Below are 23,446 nucleotides of genomic sequence, written 5' to 3'. Positions count from 1 at the left end.
CTGGCACAAGGAACCCCCTCCTCCCCCCCAACACACTCTTCCCCAGCATGCAGAGAACAGGAGGGGAAGGGAGCGAGCCTGATGCAGACAGAGCAAAGGGGATCATTTTGGGTAGGTTAGGAGGGACGTGTGGGGGATCACTGGAGGATGAGAGGGGAACAGCTGGGAGGCATGCCTCTGTGTGAGAGGAGAACGGGAGAGGGATGCAGTATTTCTGTGTGTGAGAGGGAACTGGTGCTATGTGGGTGAGTGTGTGGGTGTGTCTGTGCCAGATTGGGTGGGAGGTTAAAGAGGGGATGCAAGAGAGAGCTGGACTAGAGCATGGCAGGGACACCTGCCACTTCCTCCTCACCTGCCCCTCTCCCCACCATCAGCGCCCCACTGTACTTCACATCCTCTCTTCTTTCATCTGGGATTCTATCCCCCAGATGCAGGAACCACCAAGCTCTTCCTTCTCCCCAGATCCTGGCCTCTCTACCTCTTCTCCCATCCTAGAATCCTGATCTCTTCCCTGCTTGATCTTTCCCAATCTGCTATCTCTGGTTCTCTCTCCTTCTGCTCTCCTCATCCCCTGTCCTGTTACCTTCTCCTCACCCCATTTCTTGTCCTCTCACCCTCTCCTTTCCCCATCCCTGAGATCTCTTTCCTATACCGATAATTGAGATCCCTTTTCCTCAACCAATAAGGGTAAAATAAATTATATAGATGCAAGCAAAGTTTATAACCTACTATAAAAGACGGAAATGTTTGTCAATATAATTCAGAATTTTCACATTTTTTGCCACAGAATCTACCTCTGAGTCGCCACTAGAAACTGTGGCGCTGTGCCTTCCACCTGCTCCCTGTTCTCCAACCATACTGGGAATGTGTGTGTTTTGAGGGGTGGGGGGGTGACAGCACCTTCAGTGCTTAAGGACAACAAAATCCTAAATCCGTGACCGTTCACAACAGTCACATCTAGACGTCAGAATGCATTGGAGCTAGAGGGAGACATGGTCTCTGGCCCCAGATGGAGGGCTGGGTGAGTTGAAGAGAGGAGAAGGGAAAGGCCAGTAAAATACAGCATGGGAGGAACCACCCTGGGAACTGTAAAGAAAGGCTCCTGCTTCCACAGCTCAGTGGAGGCCAGTGCAGAGTAAGCTAGAAAGCCCAAAAGATCAGATGGCAAATGCCAGGCCCCACCCCCACCTCCCAAAAAAATGAAGAGAAAAACTGTGGTAGGAGGGAAATTTTAGGAACAGGACATGAATTAAATAGCTAGTCGTGGTCCAATAAAAGGGAAAGTCCCTCTCAAGACAGGAAGAGCTGGCAAGTCCTCCTCCCCCTTCACGTGCTTATTTTTGCCTCAACTTCTTCCTAATACCTCTCCACATCTTGCCCTGTCCTGCCTTATTCAATGCCTTCTCCATGTTCTGTATCTTCCCCCTCCCACCCATCTTCATGTACATTTACCCATTTCCTGTTCCACAATTTATGCATCAAACAAAGTAATCTCTGGTCCTTGAAAGCTCATGTCTCAATAAAGTGCTTAGTCTGGTTGCCACGCATCTCTTTCTTGTCATTTCTGCTACACCAGACTAACATGGCTACCCCTCTGAAGATTTTCACTAATACCTCTGGGTTTGTTTATTGTGGTTGGGGTTATTTTGGATGCAGGGTGAGAGGGGATGGATAAGACCTGTTTTCGGTGCATATAAAATCTTTCAGCATTATTTTTTTTATTTTACACATTCTCCTCCTGCCACACAGCATGAAACTGCTAACTTATACGGCACAGTACCTGCCACTGGTTTCCAGTCTGGCTGGACACATAAGTGGTTGGAAGACTGCGAAGGCCGCTCTTCACTGGAGAGCCTCCCAATGTGCTTCCCATGTCAGCTGCAGAGGAATCGGCCGCCATGGCCACCTGGTACTGTGGGTAGTTGTACAGGTTGTTGTAATATGGATACAGAGAAGGCTGGTAGAAATTGCTGTAGTAGGGGGAGTCCATAACCAGTTCAGATGTGCTCTCCAGGTGCCCCCTGCTGGTGATGGAAGGGATGTCCTGGATAAGCATTCGCCCCTCTGCAGCAAAAACAAAAACAAACACAGTCAGGTGGTCAAGCGACAAACAGGATCCTGACCCAGGTCTGGTCTACGAGTCTCTCATTGTTCTCCAAGCAAAACTTTATTTTGTTTGTTAGCCTGCCTGCTGGTTCTACTACTACTCATAGGAACAGGCAAACAGTGAAACAGAAGAGAAAGACACACAAAAAGAGGCAAAAAGATACAGTCAGACACAGACAGCGAGAAAATGACTGAGAAGAAGATAATGTAAAAAAAACCAAAAACCTTTATTCACTAAAATTTTTAAAAGAAATACAAATTAAATATGACAAAATTTCAAAAGTATAAAAAAAATACAAATACTCAAGTGCATTGTTAATGGTTCCTTTTATTCTAAACTTATAAATCATTCTGCAATACTTCTATTCTGATTCGTGAAACAATTAGAAAAGAGGAAAAAGGAAGAGCATTCTCCAGTCCCAAGTTGGAGATTCTGTCCTTCCAGCTTTGTACAATCCCTAGTTTGCATCACAATGGGAAATCTGCACAAAACACAACGTAACTCTCTTTTTATAACTAATATTGATTCCCCAAAGCATAAACACCTTACAGAAAAATCAACAGAGAATAAAGGAAAATGCTCTTCATAAAATCAAAGTGAAGTTTTAACTTAGGACACTGTAGGAACATGTAAAAATGGTTTCTCTGTTTAGATATTTGTTTAATTTTCTTACCTGTCTTTCTACTTGTGCTGAAGATGGAGTAAAAATAGAATACAATGTACAGCTCAATAATATACAATAAAATAAGTCAAAGTACAAATAAAGCATAAAAACAATTCAATATCAAAATAACATAAAATAACATACCATATAGAAAAAGCAGAGTTGCTTACCTGTAACAGGTATTCTCCTAGGACAGCAGGATGTTAGTCCTCACACATGGGTGACATCATCAGATGAAGCCCGGCATGGAAAACTTATGTCTCCACAACACCATTATGTTCTCCACAACACCATTGAAAAACGTGCACTATCAACTGCCGGTCCGCATCACTGGAACTCTCTCCCGCCAGATCTCCGCCAGGAACACTGCCATATCACTTTCAGAAAAAAATTAAAAACTTGGCTGTTCGCCCAAGCATACCCCTGAAGAAACCGCAGGATCACCCCCACAGTTACATACCCCGCGGTTGCGTCCTCCTTCAGCAACTCAAAAAAGGAACTGTTTCTCGGACAACCGCACTTTAATATAACTTGCCTAATATTACACACGATGTAATTTTGGTATATAATGCTTACCATGTAAGCACTTACGTTTCTGCTTATTTGCTTTGTTCTCCTGTTAGAAATTGTTTAACCTATCCTTTCCTCTAACTACCAAGTTCCACATTCCCTGTTATAATGTAATTTCCTGCTTCTTTTGTTAACTGGTTTTTTCCCCCTAGTTCATTGTAAACCGGTACGATAAGACCTGGTCTTGAGCATCGGTATATTAAAAGAATTTAAATAAATAAATAAAATAAATGTCAAAGTTTCTGGAACTTTGACTGAACATACAGAGCATAGCCAGCATGCCCTATTTCACGCATCCACACAGGGTCATCTTCAGTCTTGAAATACAGAATTACAATAAAAATTAAACAAAAAATAGGAGAAACCCAACTCCGTGGGGTAGCGGGCAAGTTTTGTGAGGACTAACATCCTGCTCTCCTAGGAGAACACCTGTTACAGGTAAGCAACTCTGCTTTCTCCTAGGACAAGCAGGATGGTAGTCCTCACACATGGGTGAATCCCTAGCTACAGGCTGCTCCCCATCACAAAAGGGGACCAACAGACACCTAACCAGGTGCCAATAGGCACAACAACCGCAGTGCTGCTGGTAACAGAGGGGGGACAGCCTGAACTCAAACAATGGGCCCTAGGCAGGGAGAGCTGGGTTCCACATCTCAAAAAGATTCCGGAGGACAGACTGGTCGAACGTACTGTCACGTCATCCATTCTTGTCCAGACAGTAATGAGATGTGAATGTGTGGAGAGAACTCCACATCACAGCCTTGCAGATCTCCTCCACAGGAACTGCTTGCAAGTGGGCCACCAATGTTGCCATGGTTCTGACAGAATGAGCCTTGACATGATCCCCCAAGATGCAGTCCCGCCTGGGCATAACAGAAGGAAATGCAGTCTGCTAGCCAACTGGATAGTACCTGTTTGGCAATAGCAACTCCCAACCTACACTTATCAAAGAAATAAAAAGTTGGGTGGACTGTCTATGGGCTTCTGCCTACTCCAGACAGAAGGCTAAGGCTCTCTTGCAGTCCAAACTGTGCAGGGCTCATTCGGCTAGGTGCAAATGAGGCCTAGGAAAGAATGTTATCTGGAAGATTGATTGGATAAGATGGAAATCCGTCACCACCTTGGGCAGGAACTTAGGGTGCATATGCAAGACCATCCTATCATGATAAACTTAGTATAAAGTGGTTAAGCCACTAAAGACCGGAGTCAGTGACCCTGCACGCTGAAGTGACCGTCACCAAAAATATGAATTCCAGGTCAGGTACTTCAGGTCACTGGAGCACAGCGGCTCAAAAGGAGCTTTCATCAGCTGAGCTGGCACCACGTTGAGGTCCCAAGACACAGTAGGAGGCCTTAGAGGAGGATTCAATTGAAGCAGGCCCTGCATAAAGCGTACAACTATCGGCTGTACAAGATGGGCGAACCACCTACGCCTTGGTGGTATGCATCAAATGCACTGAGATGAAATCTAAAGAGTTGGTCTTCAAGCCAGCCTCCGATAGGTTTAGAAGGTAGTCAAGCAGTTTCTGTGTGGGGAGAGAGAACGGATCTTGGGCCTTCTGCTCACACCACACAGAAACCTCTTCCACTTCAGTCCATAGGACTTTCTAGTGGAAGGCTTTCTGGAAGCCACTAAGACCTGAGACATATCCTCAGAAAGATCGAGCGGCTGCAGGATTAACCTCTCAACATCCAGGCTGTGAGCAACAGGGCCTGGAGGTTGGGATGCTGCAGTCTGCCCTGATCTTGCGTGCTGAGATCTGGGGAAGTCTCCAGATTGATCGTTTTCCAGATGGGCAACTACCAAAGGAGTGGAAACCAAATCTGTCTCGGCCAATGAGCAGCTATGAGGATCATAGTCTCTCAGCCCTTGCGAAGCTTCAAGACAGTCTTCATGGCTAGAGGAATCGGAGGATATGCGTACAGAAGACTCCTACCCCAACGTCGAGCAAAGGCATCAGAGGCTGGTTTACCGTCTGACCTATACAGGGAGCAGAGCTGAATCAGCTTCATAAGAAACATAAGAACATAAGAAATTGCCATGCTGGGTCAGACCAAGGGTCCATCAAGCCCAGCATCCTGCCTCCACAAGAACCTGGCAAGCACCCAAACACCAAGAAGATCCCATGCTACTGATGCAATTAATAGCAGTGGCTATTCCTTAAGTAAACTTGATTAATAGCAGTTAATGGTCTTCTTCTTCAAGAATCCAATCAAACCCATTCCGAACCCAGCTACACCAACTGCACTAACCACATCCTCTGGCAACAAACTCCAGAGCTCAATTGTGCGTCGAGCGAAAAATAATTTTTTCCAATTAGTCCTAAATGTGCCACTTGCCAGCGTCATGGAATGCTCCCCAGTCCTTTCACCATCCGAAATTGTAAACAACCGCCTCACATCCACTCGTACAAGACCTCTCATGATCTCAAAGACCTCCATCATATCCCCCCTCAGTCGTCTCCTCTCCAAGCTGAACAGCGCCAACCTCTTCAGCCCTTCCTCATAGGTGTTGGGAACTGCTGACTGGTGGGAGGAGCAAGCAGATGGGAGTTGGCAATCTGTTATGGATCAACTCCTGGAGAGGGAGGAGTTAGCAATCTGTTAGATTATAGCTCTCACGGAGGGAGGAGTTAGCAGTCTGTTATGTTCTACTCCTCAAGAGGGGGAAGAGTAGCAATCTGTAAGAAACTAACTCCTACGGAGGAAGGAGTTAACAATCTATTATGATCCCATGAGGAGTTAGCAATCTTGTTAGGTTTGCTAGGGAGTAGCAATCTTGTTATGCTACAGCTCCTGTGGAAGGAGGAGTTAGCACACTGTACTAGCGGAGTGCTTGGAGAGGACACTCAGCTGTAGAAGAATGTAGACAGGTGGATCCTTGGGCGATGGCAGATGACTACGCCCCCAGGAGGATATCCTGAGAGGGACCACCGGCTAGGCTTGAGTACGGAGACAGACACAGATAATTCTTTTATTAGACAGGTTAGTAGAACCACCAGAGGTGGCCGTAGTGAGCAGGTATGCCCGGCAGGGCTGAAGTCCCTCAGGTACTGGAACCGCGATCCCAGGGTTGAGCTGTAGAGAAACTATAGACAGTGAGTAGACAGGGTATGCTGTGTCATAGCCAGAACTAGATGACAACACTCATATAAGGTCTTAAGAAGCTCAGTAGCTGGAAAGGGTTAGGCCCTCGAGGAGCGAGTACCTGGTTCCAGGGAAAGCTCTGAGAGAGTGGTGGTAACTCACAAGTGTCTGTATCTGCGACAGCTTCTAGGCAGTAGAGAATCTTCAGAGTGTTTAGGAACATGGGCCCTAGAGGAGCGAGTACCAGTTCCTATCGGCAATCTGAAATAAAGATAAGAGAGCGAGGCCCCCGAGGAGCGGGTACCCCTGGTAAGTCCGAGGAGGCAGAGTAGCTTGGACAAATCCTTGCTAACTCGATTCGTTAGCAAATTCTGAGACCTTATATATTGGACGTGGATGACGTCATCTCAGGGGAACGCCCTGGCTGGTACATACATCGGAGCACGCGCGCTCTACGTCATCAGGAACATGGCGGATCTGCAGCATCGTGCCAGTCTGGGGACGCCGGAGAGAGACAGCAAGAAGACCTCGTGGCAGCTAGCAGTCCATCTGACCTGGAGGGAGTCGCCACAGAGGTAAGAGGGCGGAGTGAGGACGTCGAGCAGCAATGGACGCAACAATAGGGGAGCTGTTCCATCCCCTTTATCATTCTGGCCGCCCCTCTCTCCACCCCCTCCATCGCAACTACATCTCTTCCTATTGCAGGGGGTTATGAAGAAATCCACTTCTGGGCTCCCCCAGAGGCAGAAGATCTGGTTCACTACTCCTGGTACAGAGACCATATGTGAGATTTGAAGGCACTACTCAGCCTGTCCGCTATCACATTCTCCATTCCGGCCACATACATGGTCTGAGTTCCATCCCATGGGATAGGGCCCAGGACCAGATCTGGACTGCTTCCTGACACAGCAGGTATGACCCTGTGCCTCCTTGCTTGTTGACATACCACATAGCAACTTGGTTGTCTGTTTGTATCAGGACAATTTTGCTAAACAACCGATCTCTGAAAGCCCACATCACGTACCTGATCGCCCGGAGCTCCAGGAAGTTGATCTGACCCCGTGCTTCCTGGGCGGATCATAAGCCTGGGTGTGGAGTCCCTCTATATGAGCTCCCCAGTCCAAGGTGGAAGCATCTCTGGTTAGGAGAATTAGGGTAGGAGGATTTTGGAAAGATATTCCCCGTTCCAAATTCGAGAGAGCCCGCCACCATGTCAAAGAGCCCTGGAGAGGCAAAGTGACTCGGATGCAAACCTGGAGGCTGTGTGTGGCCTGGTGTGACTGTGAGCTCAGGATCCATTGGGCTCTGCACATGTGTAAGCGCACCAAGGGAGTAACATGGACAGTTGCAGCCATGTGGCTCAATAGTCTCAACATGTACCAAGCTGAAACCTGCTGGCTCTGTTGAATCAATGTTGCTATGGAGCCAAGGTGACCACCTTGGACTGTGGCAGGAAGACTTTTGCCTGAGCCATGTCTAGTAGGGCTCCTAGAAAGCCCAGTCAAGGTGATGGGCTGAGATGGGACTTTGGATAGTTGATGACAAACCCTAGTGACCAGGATGGTAAAGCGCAAGGACCGATCGGACCCTGTCTGAGAGGTGCCATTGACCAGTACGGGAAAACATGCACTCCTAGTCTGCAGAGGTGCGCCCCCTACCACTGCCAGACATTTTGTGAAGACATGTGGGGCTGACGCTAACCCAAATGGCAATACTCTGCACTGGAAGTGCTATTTCCCCACCACAGATCTGAGATACCTCCTGTGACCTGGGAAGATCTCGAGGTGAGTGTATGCATCCTTTAAATCGAGGAAGCACAGCCAGTCCCCATTTTGCAGGAGGGGAATCAGGGTGCCCAGGGAAACCATCTTGAACTTTTCTTTTTTGAGAAATCTGTTCAAGGCCCTTAGATCTAGGATGGGACGGAGTCCCCCTGTTCTCTTTAGAATCAGGAAGTACCGGGAGTAGAATTCCTGCCCTCTTTGCCCTCGTGGGACAGATTCGACTGCTCCGGCCATTAAGAAGGTGAAGAGCTCCCGAAGTAGTACCTCCTGATGTGCTATTGGCCTCCAAAATGGGCACGGGGCAATTTGGAAGGACACCCAATAGGTTTAATTGGTACCCTTGACTGACGATGGACAGAACCCACTGGTCGAGGTTATACTGGGCCACCAATCCGCAAAGTATCGTAGTCTGCCCTCAACTGGAGGGTCAAGCATCTCGGGTACAGGTGGTTGGCTTTATACTCTCTACTATCCATTCAAAACTCCACCCCAGGATTTGGATGGGGAGCTGGCTGCGGCTTGAGAACTCTCTGTTGCCTGGGACGGCCACCTGAGCTCACCCTCTGCGAACGGTAGCAAGGGACCAAAGGAAAGTACTTCCTCTGGTGGTAGAAAGACTTCCTCTGACCCTGCCTCGCAGACCTCCTGGCTGAGGAGGGTGGGTCTAAAGTGCTAGCGGAGAGCTGTTGGAGGGTCTCATAGTGAATCCGCAACTGAGCCACCATGTCCCTTACCTTATCTCCGAAGAGATTCTCTCCTGGGCAAGGCAGGTCAGCGAGTCTTTCCTGTACTTCTGGTCGGAGACCCGAGGCCCGCAGCCATGCCATTCTGCGGGCACAGATTCCTGCTGGAGAGACTCTCGCTGCCAACTTGAAAACATCATAGGTTGAATGAACTTCATGTTTTCCACACTCCAGGCCCTGAAGCACCAGTGATAAGAAAAGGAGTCTTGCTGCTGTTGAGGCGGCCGCCTCTTGCACCTGCTTCCAGAGGTTGCAAGAGTACTGGCTCATGTAGGCTGGTAAGAGGCAATGAGAACAATGAGCATGGCACCATGGAACACTTTCCTCCCAAGAGCGTCCATCGCTCTATGATCCTTGCCTGGGGGTGCCGAGGTGTGGGTCCAAGATCACTTGGCCTTCTTTAGAGCAGATTCCACCTCTACCAACTGGTGTGATCGCTGATGCTTCTCGAATCCGGTAGCCTGTTGGACAAGATAAACCCCACCCACCTTCCTATTGACAGGATGTACTGTAAAGGGGTGCTCCCAGAGCCTCAGCAGCAACACCCTAAAGATCTCATGCACCGGGACCACCACAATTCTTTAGGGCCTCCACGAACTGGAGGATTTCCAGCATCTTATGCCTGGCATTCTCCTCCATCATTAACTGAAAGGGAATGGTCTCTGCCATTGTCCTTACAAAACCTGCAACGTCAGGTCCTCTGGAAGAGACTTCCTTCACTCATCTGGAGGAGATGGCTCTGAAGGGAAACCCTCCGAATCCTTGGAAGATTCTGCAGTGTCAACCCCCCAGGGGTCATAAAGGGCCTCATCCTCACTGTAGTCCACAGGGGTTGGGGCCCTGGGTGCTTGGCCTTCGTCCAGAAGCATGGGCATCAGTAGATGGGGGGGCTGCAGGTCTCGATGTTCCTGCCAGCCTTGATGGAGCTTCCTCGGAGGAGGAACCAGCAACAAGCACCATATTGGTCAGGGAAGCATCGGTACCCTGCCAGGCATCGATGGCCTCCCAGGAACCAGCACCAACTGGGTCGGTAACACACCAATAAACACGTTGAGCTGAAGGATGGGCATTCCTTGCCTCAGGGTCGCTTCGGAGGCATCATGGCATTAGCCAGCACCTTTCTCATACCTGGCACCATACATCGAGGGCGACCAGTGCTGATGCTTCCTTGGCTTTCCTTGGTGCTCGGCCCAGTCTCTCCCCAGTGCCGAGGTCAATGACGACGAACCCAATGTTCTCAACTTTGAAGAGACTGATAGGGGCCAGTCCCCGGCGCCCCTATCCTCTGACAGCATTGATGGAACCGATGGCCCTGCTGATGCCGATGGCTCGGTGTCCATCGGTGCGGCTCCCAGATCCATCAATGCAAATGCTACCAAAGCCGATGTTAATGCCTCAGACTTCCTTGACCAAACAGCTTTTCCATCTTGTTCAGCCAAGCGCGACATCCTTGGGGGTCATCTTGGTGCACATGCTGCAACCCCGAACATCGTGTGATGCTCCCAGGCAGAGGACACACACCTCATGGGGATCTGTGATGGACATGATCCTCAGGCACTGGGGCACTGACAGAAACCCAGTCAAGGCCATGATGAACAAAAGGAAAGGGAAAAATCAAGAGACGGTGAAGGTGGGCGGTCGAAGCCAGCGGGCACTGTGGCACTGCCACCATGGAGGTAACAGAAGCGAAATAAGACTTACCAAATCACCAAAAAACCTGACTGGGGGAACTAGAGGGAACTAAGAGGTATCCGCGTTCAATGGATTCACGAGAAAACCTGAAAAGGATGGTGGAAAAAGTTTCCAATGGCAATTTCTAAGAAAAAGCTACGAGCTCACTCTACCACGAGGCGAAAGCTCCAAAGAAAAAAAAGAGACCAAAGAGGGACCCCATGTGGAGTGCTGGACATGCTCAGTATGCTCAGTCACAGTTCCAGAAACTTTGACGTAAGTTTTCTGTACCGGGCTCTATCCAATGATGTCACCCACGTGTGAGGACTACCATCCTGTTTGTCCTAGGAGAAACAACCATACCTAAGATATCATTCAAGAGCTGACATAATAAAAGATGAGGAAAAAGTACACTACAATTTTAGTGCATATTTTCTTTACTCATGCACTGAAAAACAAGTTAACCTCAATGCAACAAGTTAATGTATAATAACTTGTATAATTACAAATGTATAATAACATAAAAATATGTCCGCACATGAGCAAAAATGTGCACTTAGCATATGAGTATCTCACATAAAACATGATTTGTGCACATAAAAATGAAAAAGCATTAGATAGGAATAACGTAACCTCAGCTGAGAAAGGAGTGGACACGCCGGAAGGAGTGGAGAGAATGAGACGGGATCTAAGGAAACTGGAAGAGTGGTCGAAGATATGGCAGCTGAGATTCAATGCCAAGAAGTGCAGAGTCATGCATATGGGGAGTGGAAATCCGAATGAACTGTACTCGATGGGGGGGGAAAGGCTGATGTGCACTGAGCAGGAGAGGGACCTTGGGGTGATAGTGTCTAATGATGTGAAGACAGCGAAACAATGCGACAAGGTGATAGCAAAAGCCAGAAGAATGCTGGGCTGCATAGAGAGAGGAATATCGAGTAAGAAAAGGGAAGTGATTATTCCCTTGTACAGGTCCTTGGTGAGGCCTCACCTGGAGTACTGTGTTCAGTTCTGGAGACCGTATCTACAAAAAGACAAAGACAAGATGGAAGCGGTACAGAGAAGGGCGACCAGGAAGGTGGAGGATCTTCATCGGATGACGTACGAGGAGAGATTGAAGAATCTAAATATGTACACCCTGGAGGAAAGGAGGAGCAGAGGTGATATGATACAGACTTTCAGATACTTGAAAGGTTTTAATGATCCAAAATCAACGACAAACCTCTTCCGTAGGAAAATAATCAGCAGAACCAGGGGTCACGATTTGAGGCTCCAGGGAGGAAGATTCAGAACCAATGTCAGGAAGTATTTCTTCACGGAGAGGGTGGTGGATGCCTGGAATGCCCTTCCGGAGGAAGTGGTGAAGACCAGAACTGTGAAAGACTTCAAAGGGGCGTGGGATAAACACTGCAGATCCATAAAGTCAAGAGGCCGCCAATGAAGAGTGGGTGACTCGCCAGAATGATGGCTATTGACACAATACCCTTATTAAATAAACATACACATGCTTACTGTGACTCCTACATCGCTCAAAGCTTCAACAGCAAGAGGTAATGGAAAAAAGGATTTGCACTCACAAAGAGGGGAGTAGCTGGCTTGTTACGGCGGTTACTACCCCAAACCAAATATGCCTGATACTTCACTTTCAATGCATATACAGCATAGCTCTCTGCTTCAATGACAGGGGAGAAGAATAACTGATACTTCACACATCCAGCAGAGCTCTCTGCTACAACGGCAAGGGAGAAGAAAAAGGGTTCGCACTCAAAAAGCGGGGAGTAGCTGGCTTGTTACGGCGGTCACTACCCCAAACCAAATGTGCCTGATACTTCACTTTCAATGCATATCCAGCATGGCTCTCTGCTTCAACGGCAGGGGAGAAGAAAAAAAAAAACCAACAAGGGCTATACAACATAGTCTAGGTAAAACAAATAAGCATGGGTGTAGCTTGCTTATCGCGGCGGTTACTGCCCCTACTACCCCTAACTAATCAAGCTAGATATTTCACTTGGATGCAGCTCCATCACTGCTCTCTACATTAATGGTGGGGGTGGAAGGGGAATAGAACAAGGAGCTAAGAGAAACAGATAAGAATGAGAGAAAAAATGTGTGAGGCTTGCTGGGCAGACTGGATGGGCCATTCGGTCTTCTTCTGCCGTCATTTCTATGTTTCTATGTTTCTATGAGTTAGTGGATTGTGGGATTTTAGGTAAGTGGGGGTGGGTTAGTGAATGGGTGGGAGTTAGATGAGTAGGAGTTGAATTAGTGAATTGGAAAGTCAGAAGATGTGTAGCAGATTGTTAGATAAATGGGAAGTGGATTATTTGATGGGTGGATTAGAAGATGGGTGGGAGTAATTGTGAATGGACGGGGAGGGGTAAGTGGATGTGTTGTGGTAGATAGGTTGGTGCGGAATTAATGAGTGGGTGGGGGTAGGTAGTTGAATAGAAAGTGTTAGTGGGTAGATGAGTGGGGGTAGATAAGTGGGTGGCAGGGGCAGATACTATTTGACTCGGGAATCCCAGATTCAGATACCCCAGTGCTTAACTCAGGGTATTTATAGGCATGGATTCCTGATTCAGAGATGGAATACAAGTTAATTTGCATTTCTGGAATTAGTGTTAGTTTATGAAGCCAGTGAGGAACCCCTACAAAAAAATACAAACAATTGGAACCCATATGGTATTATGCCTATTACAAAGCATATCGGGGTTTGGGCTTGGCGCCCAGAAGCCATGAATAAATTGAACTACAATTGTTGTACAGTATACCTCCCATATCAAAACTTCAATAACTACCAGCACTCAACCAGTAAGAATCCTACTCATGAAAATGCAACATATTGCAAATATTATACCAGGCCCTAAAACAGCAATACACCTCCTATTCAGAAACTAGAACAAGACAGGCTGCTACAGATCTCTATACAGGAACTACACAGTAAGAGAATACCTCATCTCTGTCACACAACAGAATAAAGTGACCATAAAGTTTAAACAGAAACGTGCAGACAAAAACAGAACTGGAAACCACAATAAGTCAGACTTTGTATGCAATAAAACAATGGAAAAACAGAAACATTACCATTCTTCATAAAACAATGAAATCTTGGAAATATAAAACATCACTTATAATAGTAAAACCATACTAATAAAAAATACATATTTCAAGACAGCTGACAAATAGAATAACATTGTATAATTAAATTAATATAAAAATTTTAAAAGTTCCCAAAAAACAATAAAATATTTCAAAACACCAGACACATCAAATAACATCCAATAATTATTAAAACTAATAAGGATTTAAAAAATTCCCAGCTTTACATACCTAGGAACTTTTGATTTCCAGTCACACTGAAATTGTCCTGGATAGTGGGGGAAGTGGAGCTACATACAAACTGGGGTAGATTTTCAGAGGGGTACGCGCGTATCCCCCGAAAACCTACCCCAAACCCCCCCTGCGCGCGCCGAGCCTATTTTGCATAGGCTCGGCGACGCGCACAAGCCCCGGGACGTGCGTAAGTCCCGGGGCTTTGCAAAGGGGGCGTGTCGGGTGGGCAGCACAAATTTTGGGGTGGGGCAGGAGGCGTGATGCTGGCCCGGGGGTGTGGTCGAGGCCTCCGGACCAGCCCCCGGATCGGGTGATGGCGCGCGCAGATTTACGCCTGCTTTCAGCAGGCGTAAATCTGCCATCAAAGGTAGGGGGGGTTAGTTAGGGCCGGGGAGGTCAGTTAGGTAGGGGAAAGGAGGGGAAGGTGAAGGGAGGCAGAAAGAAATCGGAGCGGCCTCGGAGGGAACAGGCAGCGTGCGCCGGGCTCGGCATGCGCAGGTTGCACAAATGTACATCCCCCTTGCGCGCGCCAACCCCGGATTTTATAAGATACGCGCGGCTACGCGCGTATCTTATAAAATCCAGCGGACTTTTGTTCGCGCCTGGTGCACGAACAAAAGTACACGCGCGCGTAAATTTATAAAATCTACCCCACTCTGTCCACTTTCTCTCATATACACAGATTTTCTAATACACAGATGTTCATTCTCACACACACACAAACATGTTCACTCACACTCTCTCACATGCTCACACACACACGTGCTTACATGAGTGATATATTAGGAGCTGGGGCTGGTGAGGGGATGAGGACTCAGGAGGGGTTAAGTACAGTAGGTAGAAATAGTGGACTTGAGAGTAGGTAAAAGAGGGTGAATAGAAGACTGGTGAAGAAGTGAAAGACAGAGGAGGGAATGGGAGGACTGGGGAAGTAAGAGTGGAAGATGGAAAGCTGGCAGGCAGATAAGAAGTGAAAAGAGACAGACTGAAGACTAGAAAGCAAGAGAAGGGGAGGAGAAGGAATAAAATATAGCTATGAGTGGATAGAGAAGCAGACAATAAATGAAGAAAAAAGATGAAAGGGAAAAAATAATTGTCAGAAACAGATGTCACGGAGAAAGGGAAGAAGAGAGGAGAGAGAAGAAACAGAAAACAGAAAAGAGATCCTGAGAAAGGACTTATAAAAAGACTGGCCAGGGGAAAGTGGAAAAAAAAAAAAGAGAGAGACTGGGCCCAACCCAATAGAAAAATTTAACAAAGGTTCAAAAAAAGCATTTTATTTTGAGTTTTTGTGATTGGAATATGTCATCTTTTGAAATGTACATTTCTTGTATATTTGTATTTTCCTCTCTCTGTAGAATTCCACTGTTCACAGAGTCTCGTTCTTGGGCTTTTCATTTCAGTTTTGTCTACATGTTTCTGTTTAATTTGCAGTCCCTTATTTCTGTATTAGGTAAGGGTTAGACTGCGTTCTGCATGCGTGACCTGAGGTGCAGTGTTTCTGCCTATGTGTAGTTTCTCTGTAGATTAGCTTGTTCTGTTTTCCCTGTAGGAGATGTATAGGTTTTCTAGCGCCTAGTGCAGCGGCGGATTCCCGATGAAGACCGGCCCGAGGATTCGCCGCCCAGGCCGGCCCAGGAAATACCACGTGGTCTGCCGAGCATGTGGCATCTCCTCGGCAGACCACCTGGCTAGTGCGACCGGCCCACTGGGGGATGCCCGATCCCCCGATAGGCAAATCCGCCCCTGGCCTAGTGTAATATTTATAGTGCTGCTTTTCATAGATAAGGATGCTGCTGTTTGAGTCCTGGGAGTTAGTAGTTATGGTACGGTAGAGCAATATTCTAGGTATCTTTTTATTTTGGGTCTTTTGCAGTTACTGAGGTGACACCAGAATTTGAATATATTTTTGATGGGAGTGTGGATCTTTGGATCGAGGTGGAGTTGGCGCGACCTGCAGGGAGGAGCCTTGCAAGCCCCCACTGTCAGCTGGTGAAGCTGGTTGAGGCAGAGGCCCAACCGGAGCTTCACCTATACCAGCCCGGGTTCCCCTTAGGTGGGGCCCTAAGGTGCCTGGGCCAGCAGGTCTTAGGCAGGTGTCTCTGCTGATGAGCTGGAGATCAGTAGAGATGGTCGGTTCACAGGCCAGGGTCCGGGACTGGCTAGGTACAGGCGTAACTACATATAAACACCACTGTGACAGCGATCCTCCAAATTTTCAACATCAAGAACAAAATATTGCTCTGTCGCTGTGGAAACGATCTTATGTGAATTTCATATATCCAGTTTAGGAATCATTTTTTTCAAGGTTAAAATTTCAATTTCCACACCTACACTCAAAAGTAGGTCAGGTGATTTTTTCATTGGGTCTAAATTATGCTTTTGGCAAATTTAATCTGAAAAAATATTGTTTTGGAAGAGCAGAAGATTTCATATAGAGTGTAGGTGTCCCCGCACCAGTATTGTATTGGCTATAATCATTAACCTCCTGCCACCTCCATGTATATAATTTTTCAAAAGTATTTTTTAAAGTATTTTCTCTATTTAGTCCCAAAATTTCTCTAACGTCTGAGATGTGATTAACACCGCTCTCTGGGCGGAGAGAAGACAAACTATTGAGATTGAATTCACGCTGATATTTAAGCGGGTATCTTCAAATTTCTTTAGTGTTGGCTTTCTTGAATGATGGGATTCATTCTCATCATTCGAAAAGTGTTGGCTTTCTTGAATATGAACAATTATATATAAAATATGAACAAATATATATAAATATAATTGTTTCCAGAAGTGTACATGCAGTTTAATGTTGGTAAGTGCTTGAAATAATTGAATTAAAATATTTCAAACTGCCTACCTATGTTAACTTGCTAGCCCCCCTAAACATTCAATTCTGGCTACACCGCTAAGAGAAACCCAACAGAGGCTTAACCAGAAGACAAGCTACCTGCAACCAAGAGTCTGGCATGGGCTGACCTTGTGGCTCTAGTGATAGCGCTGCTGCTTGGCAAACTCCTATTCATGTCTCCTGATTTATAGGGTCTAAAAGGCTCAGCAACACTATGGAGGTGACATGCTCAAGCCCAAGGAGGGAGGGAAGACTATTACCGAGACTGCAGTGACCCCCCTGCCGGCCATACAGCAGCACCGCGGGGTCATCTTGAAGGTGACTTCCCTCCAGCCCTTGAGACTTGTGAAGGTACCTGGGCCTCCTACGTATGCTGTCTGGAATTAGGGGGGTTCAAAAATGAGAGAAAATGGGCAGAAAACTTATTTATCACCCTGAGTCCATCTCAGAGCTGCCCCCACGCAAAGTGTTTGGCTCAAGCTGGTGAGCCGGTGCCACATGCAGCTTTGACCCCCTCATGCTGCAGTGCTCCAATCTCTCTTTAGTGCGTATGAAGGTTGACATATGACAGAGGTGCATGCCCGATGAACAGCCTTTTCACGGTAAACCCTGCACCACTCTTGCTGCAGGTGAAGTGCTGAAGGCTGATTTACCACTAGTTTTATGGTCTGTTAATGGTGGTTCACAAGAAATTATTTAATTTTTTTTTCCAGACAAAAGAGACTCAAACTATCCATAGCGAGCTGAACCAAGGGTAGTGCATGCAGGGCTCAGCCCCAGAGCACAGTGGGAGGGCAGCAGGCACGTATCGAGCTGTGCAGCACAAAGAGAGGGGGCAGCATGATCATGGCTCGTTTACTTGTTTATGTGTTGGTTGGTTGGTTGGTTTGTATTTGACTCCCTTGCTATTCCCGTTCAAACATCAAAGCGATTTAGAACAAATTGAATCATACAGCACAATACAAGACAACAGAAACCCATCCCAATTCGCACTCCATGTCACTGCTCCTGCCCCTCCCCAAAAGTATAACACATCCCTTATATACCCTAAAACTGCCCTGGGCAATATATTTATAATTTCACTCGTAATTTTTTTACTATAATACTGGTTAGTCTGGCTCCATAAACACTTGATTGTAAAGCTAGGACTTGACCTTTTTTTTTTTCTCTGAAAAGTAAAATAATTAGGTTTGCTCTGTAATTTGAGCAGGATAGCATTCCAGAGCTTTGGGGCAAAGGAAATGAATGTTAGCAAGCCTAGCTGCAAACACCTTGAACACCGAGAGCGAGCAGCATGCGCATTACTCAGCAGGGAGACAAGTACTGTCTGCAGGAGTATGGGGAATATATATACCATCACCTGCTTCTATTACTACTTTCCTCCACATGGGAGAAGGATTCTGCATTCCTTCCTTACACCTTGCATTCCTTCCTTACACCTTGCACTCCTTCCTTACACCTTGCACTCAGGGAAACACCTTCAAAGACCAAGAACAAAGTCTGCTTTTTGTTTACAGCAGGAGCATTCAGCTCTAGTCTTCTGGGACTACAAACAGGTATGATTTGGGGCTCACTGCAACGAGAATTCATGAGATAACATTTGCATGCTTTTGGTCCGAGACCCAGGTGAAATTGTACAATTATGGTTGGCATGAAAGGGCCTTAAGGAGGAGAATGGAGAAGCAGTGACTCAAAAGTGTTTTCTTTAGCAGGTGTGCCTCGGGCCTGAGGCAGCCCACCTCTCGCCACCGAGCAGGAGGCTGGTGTCATTGCAACGCACCGCTCTGAGCTCCCTCCCTTGCTCTGAAGAACTGACAGAATCTCTGAGAGATAATGGAATAAAAATCTTGTAAATGAATGCTGCCCTCACAGCATTCCCCCAGACCCTGGTGAAGAGCAGGCGCAGGGCTCCGGGAACCAAACCCAGGTCCTCCAGCATGGCTCAGAGTCCGACCTGGGAAGAGGTTTTACAGTCTGACTTTGATTGCGTAGGCCGGCACTGGCTGAAAGCCAGCGCACTGCGCACCAAACACATGGACCATCAAAATGTTCCGCTGCTCCAGCTGACTGATAGCCTCCTGCCAAGAATAATACTGCAGCATTGTTTGTTGAAACATCTCCTTTGTTATCTTGAGATGTACAGGAGGCATTTGATAAAGACCCTCCTGAGAGACTTTCCAGGAAACTGAAGTCATGAGATAAGAGGCGGCGGTCCTATTGTGGACTGGTAACTGGTTAAACGACAGGAACCAAAGGGTGGGATTAAATGGCTAAAAGCAGCAGGCTGTGAACAAGGGAAACCAGTGTTCAAATCCCACTACCATGCCTTGTGACCTTGGGCAAATCACTTCACCCTCCATTGCCTCAGGGCAGCTGGCACGCGCTGAGCCGCGCAGCCTGTCACCGTTCCCTCCGAGGCCGCTCCGAAATCGGAGCGGCCTCGGAGGGAACTCTTTCGCCCTCCCCTCACCTTCCCCTCCCTTCCTCTACCTAACTCACGCCCCCGGCCCTATCTAAACCCCCCCCCTTACCTTTGTCCGTAGATTTACGCCTGCGAGAAGCAGACGTAAATCTACGCGCGCCAGCGGACTGCTGGCTTGCTGTGCTCCGACCCGGGGGCTGGTCCGAAGGCCTGGACCACGCCCCCGGGCCGGCACCACGCCCCCGGTCCCGCCCCCGAATCGCCTCGCCCCGCCCCAAAACGCTGCGTCATTCGGCCCCGCCCCCGACACGCCCCCTTCCAAAAACCCCGGGACCTACGCGCGTCCCGGGGTTCTGCGCGCGCCGGCGGCCTATGGAAAATAGGCGCGCCGGCGCGCAAGGCCCTGCTCGCGTAAATCCGCCCGGATTTACGCAAACAGGGCTTTTAAAATCCGCCCGTTTGATTGTAAACCCTGTAAAAAAAAAAATAAAGCCAGTACCTAAATGTTCTCTGCTTTGAAGAGCCAAAAAGTGGATTATAAATTAAACAAATGTACAAATCCTTTTGCAGGCTTTCAGTGCTCCATACTGAAGAATAGCAAAAAGTCCAAGGAATAGCTGCAAAACGAGATTGGGGAATACAGTTGCCTATTACCTATAACAGAGGTTCTCAACCGGTGTGTCGCCACACTTCCCGGTCCCCCGCTGCCCCCCTACCCAAGCGAAACAGGCCCTCCGCCCGGGCTTAAAATGCTGACAGCCCGGGTGAAACGCAGCAGGAGAGCTGGAGTCAGCGGCACCGGCATGCTCTCTTCTTACCGCCCTCCGGAAGAGGAAGTGGTGAGCAGCGGGTGCGTGCATAGGAAGAAGAGACCATGCTAGTGCGGGCAGCATCGGCGTGAAGGATGAGCAGCGCAGCTCGGAGTAAAATGAGGTACAACGTCAACCCCCGCCGCCGATGGGACTCCTTTCTCTGCGAGGGCTGAAAATGAAGGAGGTTGCTGCTGCCTTTAGGGTTGGGAGGAGGCTGCTGCCACTAGTTCGGGGGAGGGGAAGCGAGTGAATGAATGAGCAAGCATATGTGTTTGAGATCCTGTGTGTGTATGAGTGAGATAGCATGTATGTGAATGATTGAGAGCCTGGATATGTGAAAGAGAGTATGTGTGTGATTGAGAGCCTGCCTGTGAGAGAGAGCATGAAGGTAAGTACATGAGAACCTGTATGTGTAAGTTTGTGATTGAAAACCTGTTTGTGTGAAAGAGTATGTGTGTATGATTAAGATCCTTTGTGTGTGAGAGAGATCATGTGTATGTATTATTAAGAGCCTGTGTGTATAAGTAAGGGAGAGAGCATGTGTGTCTGTGTGAGATTGAGAGCTGGTTTAGGTGAGGGAGCATGTGAGTATGTGATTGACAGCCTGTGTGTAAATGAGAGAAAGAGAGAGCGCATGTTTGTAAGCATGTGAATGAGAGAAAAAGACTGCATGTATGTGTGTGATTGAAAGCCTGTATGTGTAAGCATGAAAAGATAGACAGCATGTGTGTAAATATGTAATTAAGAGCCTATATAAGTGAGAGTGAAAAAGCATGTGTATATGTAAGCGATTGAGAGCCAGTGAGAGAGAGAGGAGAAACCATCCCTTCTCCTGCTAATTCAAAACAATCTCAGGGCACCTGGATATCAAATATTCCCAGGTATGCAGAGCAAAACATTTTTTGTATCATTATTTTTCATTACTTTGTGTCTGCTATTTTGAAATATTTTATTGGTATCTAGAAATTTTTGATATGAGTCTTTAATTATTGGATATTCCATTCATCAGCTGTTTTGAAATAATCTGTTCTTTTTGTTAGTATGGTTTTGCTGCTATTGATTTTATATTTCTTGATTTGTTTTATAAGCACTGGTAGTGTTTCTTTTTTTCCTTTGTTATACTGCATACAGAGGCTCTGGCTTGTTGGGGTTTCCAATTCAGTTTTTGTCTGCATGCTTCTGGTCTCTTTATTCTTTGTTAGGTGAGGGGCAGCACATGTGATTTAGGTGAGGTTTTCTGCTGGTGTGTAGTTTCTGTGTAGGGCTCTATAGCAGCCTGACTTTGTCCATTTTCCTAATAGGAGATGTATTGGTGTATGAAGGCCTGGTGTAATATTTTCGGTGTTGCCTTTTCTTAGGTAAGGTGTTTGCTGTTTGAGTACTGGAAATTGGTGCTGTTTTGGTGTGGGACGTTTACTATTTATGCAATTTCTGTTCAGACAGAATACACCGATGAGATGTTCACAATGACTGTCGGTATATAAAATTTCTAAATAAAATTTCTAAATACATATCTTTTCCTTGTGTCATTCTTATCAATAAAAATAATACTGGACCTTTATTTTTTATTTCCTATGTGCAATGAGCAGTGTGTCACACATGTGAGTGTGGCCTGTCAGGTGTGTCACAATGGGAAAAAGGTTGAGAACCACTGACCTATAAGAATGAGAGGGTTACTTGTAAAACAAAAAAGAGGAAGTGGAAAATATGGTGTAATGGTTAGCACTCTGGTATTTGAATTCAGTGATCTGAGTTTAAATCTTAGTGGAGTTTGCTATTTATTAGTCAAGGAAATTATGCTTTACGGTGTGGAAACAAGGGTCTTTGTTTCCTTGATGAATGTGTACCGCTGATGTGACTGTATCTAGAATAAAAGCTTTTTTTTGCCAAGATGTATTGACCAGGGATTTATGTTTGCCACGCATTAGTTACATCACATTTGCTCTATATGTGTGCGCCCTTCCTGTTTACTATTTAAGGTCAGACATAATATGGTTGTTCCATAGTATAATGGCTAGTGCTCTGGAATCTGAATCCAGCAATCCAAGGTCAAATCTTGGTAGAACCCGTTGCTTTTTCTCTCCTGGATGCCAACAAAACCAGAGCTCAAATCCCTCTGCCACCCCTTGTGACCTTGGGCATGTCACTTCATTGCCTCACATATAAATTTACAGGCTGATGCAACAGTCTGGGCATTAAAGCACGCTCAGGTTACATTTTTTTTAAATTCCTGATGCAGCAAGCTAATTGGGAGTTAAAAAAAAGCAGGCTGCCAGGCCAACATACATTCTAACTCAAGAAGAGATGGGAGGAATCCCCAACAGGCAGACTGGCCCCAAGTAAGTGGTGGCAGCCACCCCCACTTAGCCAGATAAATATTTATCCAGATAAGCAGCAGTGAATTGAACCAGACAGCCAGATAAACGGTGACTTATTCAGCTATCTAGCAGCTGTTACCCTCAGACAAAAAAATCAATACTTATTTGGGTAAGTGGTGACAGTCGCTACTTAATTGGATAAGTACTGACTTATTCACCTTCATTTTAAAGCCTCTTTTAAACTCTTTTTCCCCTTCTTTTAGGGGTTTTTAAATGCCAGCACAGTAGCGCGGTTCGTTGGACTGAACACACCTTTCTGTATTGGCCTGTTAGATTGTGAGTTTACTAAGGACAGGGATATACCTACAACACCTGCATGTAATCCACTTTGAAGTGCCTGAAATGTGGACAATTAATCCCATAAAATAAATACATAAATAGATAGATAAGTAAGCAAATAAATAAATAAATGGCCAGTTTTCCCAATGGAGAGAGATGTACCACAGGGATCACATATTCATAAATGATCTAAAAAATGGAGCAAAGAGCAAGGTGAATCAAATTTGCAGATGACACAAAATTATTCAAAGTGGAGGAAATGTAGGAAGACAAGCTGTGGAGTCTGTTGCCGGAGGATGTGGACAAGGCGACTAGCATAGAGGGGATTGGACAAGCTCCTAAGGAAAAGTCCACTAACAGTAATTAGCCTGGAAGACTAGGGAAAGCCAGCGCTTACCCCTGGCAGTGAATTAAAAACCAACTATTTGGGATCTGCCAGGTACTTGTGACCTGGACTGGCCATCGTCGGAGACTAGATGCTGGGTTCCATGCACCTTGATCTGACCCAGCATGGCACTTCCTATGTTCTTACAGATGAATTATTTGTGGACAAGTGCAAAGTGATGCACATAGGAAAGGATAATTCCAACTACAAGCAGACAATGCTGGGTTCTGTATTAGGAGTCACAACACAGGAAAAGGAACAATACATTGAAATCCCCAGCTTTGTGTGCAGTAGGGCACACACTGAGGAGGTAATTTTCAAAGGAGTTAACACTTGCAAAAGTAGCGTATATCGTAGAGATTTTCA

General features: G+C 46.6%; 1 protein-coding gene across 2 annotated transcripts in view; it reads right to left on the bottom strand.

The window, feature by feature from the left end:
- Window positions 1-23,446, bottom strand: part of DMRT1 (doublesex and mab-3 related transcription factor 1) — a 322,036-nt gene that overhangs the window by 142,359 nt on the left and 156,231 nt on the right. For both annotated transcript variants that reach the window (XM_029613177.1, XM_029613183.1), the window contains exon 3: window positions 1,781-2,064. In XM_029613177.1, coding sequence (XP_029469037.1) covers window positions 1,781-2,064 — 284 coding nt within the window. The remainder of the gene's footprint in view (window positions 1-1,780; window positions 2,065-23,446) is intronic.

This window comes from Rhinatrema bivittatum, chromosome 1, assembly GCF_901001135.1.
Source record: "Rhinatrema bivittatum chromosome 1, aRhiBiv1.1, whole genome shotgun sequence".
NCBI lineage: Eukaryota > Metazoa > Chordata > Amphibia > Gymnophiona > Rhinatrematidae > Rhinatrema > Rhinatrema bivittatum.
This window is presented reverse-complemented; position numbering and strand designations above follow the sequence as displayed.